We start from the raw sequence: 7,664 nt of genomic DNA, 5'->3' as shown, positions 1-7,664 counted from the left end.
ATATGTTAGATCTATTTCGAGAAAATCGAAAAAAAATGTGAATAATCGATTCTATAAAGTGTCACTTCCGGACAGTCGATTTTATCGACCCCACCCCCCTCTCCAACCACATCCTAGCCTTAAATAAGTATTTTCAGTTCGTATGAATATTCGTTTTAGAGCAAGGCTGTTAATACATAAGTCTCCATTGTGGGAGACTGGGTTATTTGGAATCATAGGACCTCAAAAACGTGTATTTCCCTTGGAAATCCTAATTCTAAAATTTTCACAATCGAGAAATACTTTCCCTTAATATATATTCCTTATGTAGGTAAGTGAAAGGAAAAAACAAAACATAAAACTTGTTTGGCCATTACTTGTTCACAAGAATAAAATAACATATTAGTTTATATAATTTTAAAAGTATGCTGCTTAATATATGAATTTAAAATGTAGTATCAATTAATTTATAATGCCTAAGACTTAAGAATTTTATTAAGATGACTAGGACCTAGAAGTAGAAAAAAGTTCTACAAAGGCTAAAATGTTAAAAAATATAAATATATATATAAAAGTAAGTTGTTGTATTCTTATATAGTTTAATTTTTGTACAGTGTGGTTCTTCTGATTGATAGTTATAAAGAAATTTTAGTAATTACAAGAAATTCTAGCTGTGAAATTCTTCCATCACAACAACAAGGAATCAGAGATGGGCAAAAATTAGTTATAGTTGAAACTAATAGCTAAAATTATCATTGATACGATATTTATTTATTAATGGTTCATTCGTGAATAAGCGTCGCATCCATGACAATTTTAGCTATTAGTTTCAACTATAGCTAATTTTTGCCAATCTCAGGCAGGAATCAATTGAGCACCAGATAAGGAAGAGTATAGCACCCTCATATATTTGTGCACATCAACGGGTTAAATGCAAGCTTCATTACATAAAATTCCTTTGCGCTTTCCCTATGTAAGGAAGGAACAACTCTATAATAATTCCTGCAAATAAAAGTGTTTATTAAATGAAAATCTTGCTAAGAGAAGCTAAAGGTGAGCTTTTAACGAAACCTTTGGTAAGGCGTTCCTTAGAAATGTTCATTCATAAGACCCACAGTGATATGAAGGATTAGGTTCTCTATACCCAAAGGGTCTCAACAGGTAAATCGGAAGTGAACACAGTAACCATTAGAGCCACATCATTTTCTCAAAATGAGATCAACCATTCAGGATGAGTGAGTAGTTTCACACAGCAGCCAAGCAAGGGGACAGATGCAGAAGAATGAGGGAACAGAAGAACCAGTCTTCAAGATCAATCAAAACCTCAATAAATCACAAATCAACCGCCATGTTAACTATAATATCATTCATTATTACATGTAACCCCAAAATCAAAATTAATTTAAATAGTAACAACTAACCCATATTGTACAACCCGTTGGCTTAATCATACATGATCAGTTGTTGTATAAACTATTTAAGAATAGAGATTTTATTTTCACTTTTCATCATACATAATTTACTCTATTATAACCAATAAATTATAATAAATTCAGGTAATATCTCCCAACATTGTATCCCTGAGAATATTTGAATTAAACAATATTGTTACTGACAAAACAAAACAAAATGAATAACTCGTTCAAAAAACTTATCCCCCAAAACTGGTAGTAACCCCAATTAAAATACTTATATAAATAATTCCCTATTGACCCTATATTAATAATTCTATATTGACTTTGACCCAAAAAAATATAACTAAAAATACTTCTGAGCAAGTACTATGAACATTATCATATCAATAATGGAAAATAATAATTTTTCATATACAGTATAATCTTGGTAATCTGAATTGGCGTAAAAAAGTTACTTTTTTTTGAGAAAATTCTGCAGGCAATAACTCTAAGGCATAAATTATAAACAATAATATAATTAAATAATTCTAAGGCATTTTTGTTTTCAAATAAAATTGCACATGTGTAAAGGACATTTTTAACTACCCAATTTATCCTGGCAACTTATTGTAATCACTGTGAAATTCATACAGTTTTGATACCAGGTAATTTAATTCCAATGTGAGTGTTCATTATATATTTTGTTTGAGTTAGAAATACAAAATATCTATTGTATAAATCATTTGATTTGGTAAAACTAATTTAATTAATAGTATAAATATGTATAGTACAAATTTTGTTGGTGAACTCTATTTTTTGTACCACGTTTTAAATAAATCCATAAAAAGAGTATTTTATATTTATATTTATAATATTTTCTCACTTATAAATGAAAAATGTCATAGCTTTAACAAATTAAATCATCACTTAGCATTACTGGGGATGTAAAAGGAAACCATTTTTTTATTTTAAGTTTTAATTTTTGAAAACTTCAAACTCAAATTTCTGAGAAAATATATTAAATAGTTATATACATTCATAGTGTTGACTTTTTTTTACACCATTTTTCGTAATACTTTCTGTAACCAGAAAACTCCCTCTCCTCCCCCCCAGAAATTTATTCGGAACGAGATAACACTGTATTAAATTTTTCAAGGAGCCTTTAATTAAATATTTTAATTGATAAGTCTTTTAAGATCATACTGAATAATTCAAAACAAGGCAGGTATTTGGATACTATATATATAAAAAAAAAAATTAAAAAAAAGACAAAATATTAAAAAATAAATCTGTATTTGCTAACTTTTTCATCCCTTAATCAAATATGACACATTCAATGTTCTTTATAAAAGTAACAAGATCAGTGACACTTACAACGGTCAATATAAAACTAACAACGTAATCAAAGGCACTTTTGATGTCCAATATAAAAATAACAACAAATTCAACAATATATAAAAACTTTCAGAAGAAAATGACAATTACATTTTCTTTTCTTTTTTTTTTTTATAAATCTTCATAAATTGAAAACAGTGCAATCATCTCAAAGTGGATTAAAAATAAAACAAACAATATTTAATGCATCAATGATATAGTTGAAATAATCACATTTCGAAGCCATAAGGAACTGAAAAAAAAAAATAAAAAAAATAAATAATAAATGAATGCATGTATTATTATAATATAGTTTAAAATATAATGTATAGTTGATCCATTTTCAAAAAGTTAATATATTATAGAGCATAGATAAAACATCGAAACACACAGCCTACTAACTTTTTTCCAGGTTTTTTGCCACCTTCTCCCACTACAGGTGTTCATGCCAAGTGATATCTCTTACCTATCGGAGTAGCATAGCAGCGGAGTAGCCACTTTTATTTTAATTTATATTCTTTATTTTACTTCTAAATGTTTTATTTTGATTATACATTTATTTTTTTATTGTTATTTCAGCCCAAATAAATGTTTATATCAGAGTCTGTATATATATTTCATCTTTTTTTTAATTCTTTAAAACTTCTTTTTTTTAAAAAAAAAAGACAGTCGATTTGAAGTGACTTTAACAACAGGAATATTACACACTTTGCTCTATTTATTGTATTGTAGTACTCGACACTGAATTAAATTTGGTTTTATAGCAAGTGTTTTCTTTCTTACCTTTCAGTGGCTCACTCTATCTTCAAGCAATTTACTAATTTCATGGGCAGTTGTTCAGTGTCAATCAATTTAAGTTTGTGTATTTCTCTGAACATTTACAACCTTCAAGTTTTATACATAAATCTATGTCAGGTTCAATTATTCTCTTTCTCTACATAGCTATCCAATATACCTTACCCTATCTTCCATCTGTTATGAACCAAATTAGACTAAATATTCATAAACTGCAACAATAAACCCGTATGTACTAAATATAATTCATTCAATCAATTTTATTTTCTTTCACCGCCAGCCAGAATAGCCCCTCCCTATTCCTAGTATGCTAAAGGCAACATATGCCAACATCGATACACCACCTTCAGCGGACCCGGAAGCCTATCTTATAATGCCACACTGGCAAAACAAGATTCATATTTTGCCTGCATATATACATTTATCTCTTTCTTTTGTATATATTTAATTTGTTGTTTTTAATTTTTCTAGGTCAGAAAAAAAAAAATTATTTTCTGTATTTAATCTTATTTTTATCATCTCTATTGTATTTTAATTGCTTATTTTTCATTAAACTCATATAACAATTTAAATATAACAAAACTGTTTTCTGGTCCTCCGTGCTTAATTGAAGGTTCTAAAGTCGTGAGAATTGCAGTGGATGCTCCCTGGTCTGTAAGAAACAGCAATTGCATCAGGAATTACAAATAGAGACAATAGAGGATTACATCAAAAAAAGATTCATGAGGTTCCACTCCCAGTTACCTACAGTCAAAGGAGCAGTGACCTACAACTTGGGAAACCCAACCAAAACCCGAAGACTGAAGCCCAGGCTGCTGCAGGACATCCTGTTATAAATTCTATATTCGTCAGTTCTGTTATTGTCACTATAAAATATTATTTTATCTTAATTCCATTTTCTTTCTCTTCATCTTTTTCTTAAATTCAATTTTTTTTTTCCCATAAGAAGTCAATTATTTATTTTGTTAAATCTATAAATGTCATTGTTTTTGTTATTAACTTTACTTTTATATTTTATTAAGAATTATCATTTTAATCTATTTGTTTTAACTTAATTTTTTGTTTTATTTATAACATTGTATATAGTGAGGGGTGTCTTTTGTATGAGACTATACCTCCCTCCATAATCAACTTTTTTAAAAAAAAGAAGAAAAAAAAGTACCTCTTACATTTACCACGTAAGGCCCACCAAGCCAATCTGGAATTAATTAAATAAATAAAAAAATAATTGAAGGTTTATTACAGCCACGCTTATTTTTGTTTTTTCCCTTTGGACGTTACACCACACTAATACATAAACCTAAAGGGTTTATTTTGGAAAACATTAGTTTCATAAACCATTTACTATGGAATGTTTGAGGGTTTATAACATAATACTATGACATAAAGGAATGAAGCAGTTCCCATAAACATTACAAGCTCTGGTTGGTACATGTCCATAATCGTAGTCATAATTTCATATCCATGGAAACTAAAGCCCTAGCAACCATTTCACCAAGTTTAAAATAATTATTTTACTTTTGTGAATGAAATTGGTAGGTAAGATAAAAAGGAAGTGGAAACTTGAAACTTCTGCAGCAAAAGCACTCTTTGTTACCAGATGAGTAAGCCACAAATACAAGCCAACTTGTACCAGCCAATCCAAATAACCCATTCACAAGCTTGTGCAAGAATTTTCCATTGTTTGGCAAATGTGTAGGTTATTTATAGGTTATTATTATAGCAGGTTAAAAAGTACTGCATTATCATTGTATTCGGTTATATTTGTGTAGCTATTGTACTTATACTGATTTTCACAGAAACAAGAAGAAATAAATATTATGTTTTTTATTTTACCAATTAGTAAATCAAAGGGCGCGGGTAGCTAATTATATAAATGAAATCAACAATATACAAACATCTCACCTCATCAATCAAAGGACTAGTAACTTAAAGAGAACAACCTTCAAGGATATAAATAGGTCGATCGTTGACTTTTATTTCTCCATACATTTTCAGTATTTTCTGTAAAAAAAAAATTATATTAGCAATGTTATAATTAGAGACTGGATTTTTGTGCAATAAAAAACCTAAAATGTGCAAAATTGTGAAGTAAAAACTCAAAATTTATATATAAAATCCAAATTATTAACATTATTGATTAATTTCTAATATTAATACACGGAAAGCTTACCTAACCATATTTGAATAAAACTATACTCACTAAATACTTACTACATTTATGCAAATACATAAAAAACTACCTTGATTAAAAACATAAAATTTAACACTTGTGAATAGTAGTAAATCATTTTATAGGGGTATTCATGATCTTTAGTTTACATGTTAAAGCGTGTTAAATGGAAAAACTTGTGTTAGATGGAGAAATATTTCCTTCTTTTACCATGTTAAAACGATATAACATATAGCATGGTTGAGAGTCTGTTACATGGAGAATGACGTCATGCAACAGAACAGCTGAGCTCGTCACCATTTTGTTTTTGTCATGTTGTGTTACTTACTCGTAGTTTGTGTTAGTATTGTTCTGGATGTTTTTAAAAGTAATAAAGCAATGGATGGCAACGATAATAATGTGATGACAGTTGTCAATTAGCTCATCTTGATTCTCTTCCTCACAAGTTAGAAGACCAACAAGGCATTCAGTAGCAACACTTTCACACAACTTCCACTGTTCGCTCAATTTAGTATAATATGAAGTTTTGGAAGGAAAGGTTATAAAATAAGTTGCTCATAAAATCTTCTAGGAGCTCTTATGCATTTAACATTTAACATGACATTGAATAGGGCTGCTCACAAGCCTATACTTATAACATTTAACATGGTAAAACATTTTACATTTAACATAACATCATGAATACCCCTTATACTGAAGGCTGAAATTCAATTTTTCAAACTCCAGTAGAACTCCTGTTATCCGGGGTAATGGTTTCACAGATAATAGAAAACCACGGAAAATCAAATTACATTTTATTGACTTAATATGATAGATAAGAGGGTTAATTTTTTTAATATACTGAGTAGAATCACTTTTATTAACAAACAACAATTTTGTATAACTAAATTATAGTATATAAAAACACAAAAAGAATGAATATTAAAATATGTAAAAATAATGTTTTTACATTTATATTGACCATATGCATATTTTTTGGATTGAGTAGCTAAAATTTTTGTAGGAAGCATTTTCCAAAACAAACCCGATTCATCCGCATTATAAATTTGATCAGGAGTTAAATCAAATTTTTTGACCAAACAGTTAAAATTTTCAATAAATAATGTTGGCTACAACATTATCTCTGTCAAGACTCTCCCCTTGACTGAACAACTGCCTGATACCGTGTCTTTTTTTGAATTAGTGGAGTCATCCTTGGGAAGCGGAGAATGGTTCCTCAATATTTAAGTTTTCATGAAACCATATTGCAGATGAAATCTCCACTTTTAAGTGTGAATGATGGGCAGGAGGATTGTCTTGCTCAAATATCTGTTCATAACAATGGGTCAAATCATGATACTTCTCTTTTAAAACTCCATACACTCTTTTAAGTTTTTTTTATGAAAAATGTAATATAATGAAATGAAAATCGATCTTTATTCTGGGTCACTTCAGTACAAAAGTTGGGGAAAGCAAAAGCAATTATTTTATCCCAATTTTTTATTACTTTAATCAAAAATATTTATAATTACTAGTCAAATTGGATGAGTCTGCCAAGCATAGGTAGGGAGAATAAAAGATGATGATGATGACTCAAAACATTAATTTTTCATTCAGAGCTCTATATTTTTAAAGCTACCAACACCAGAAGAAACCCTAAAAGAAGATCATTTAAAGTAAATTTGGCGAAATATGAGCCCGAATAGAGCTATTTACGTTCAATAGTTCCCGAGATAGCTTTCATTAAATAGCTTTTTAAAATGCAAAATTTCATAAAAAACATACTGAAAAATCAGCAGTTAGTGAATTTATTTTGAGAAATTCATATCTCAAAAACGATTCAACAAACAGGTTTAAATATTCAGATCAGTAATTATCTATCAAATTATTCTCAAAGTAAAATACACAGTATCGGTTTAAGTAATTGTCAGGGACCAAGTCCTAATAGATAGTTACAGGGACCAGGTCCC

At 29.0% G+C, this 7,664-nt stretch overlaps 1 protein-coding gene across 1 annotated transcript in view; it reads right to left on the bottom strand.

Moving 5' to 3' along the window:
* Window positions 1-2,647: 2,647 nt before the first annotated feature.
* Window positions 2,648-7,664, bottom strand: part of LOC106688298 (serine-rich adhesin for platelets) — a gene marked incomplete at its 5' end in the record, with an annotated part of 13,417 nt that continues 8,400 nt past the window's right edge. The window contains 2 exon segments of the mRNA XM_014432687.3: window positions 2,648-3,000; window positions 5,448-5,546. Of these exon segments, the coding sequence (XP_014288173.3) occupies window positions 5,472-5,546 (75 nt within the window). The 3' untranslated portion in view covers window positions 2,648-3,000; window positions 5,448-5,471.

The sequence above is a fragment of the Halyomorpha halys genome, unplaced genomic scaffold, assembly GCF_000696795.3.
Source record: "Halyomorpha halys isolate HHAL.00 unplaced genomic scaffold, Hhal_1.1 Scaffold1100.1, whole genome shotgun sequence".
NCBI lineage: Eukaryota > Metazoa > Arthropoda > Insecta > Hemiptera > Pentatomidae > Halyomorpha > Halyomorpha halys.
The sequence above is the reverse complement of the archived record's forward strand: the minus strand, read 5'-3'. Positions and strand labels throughout refer to the sequence as shown.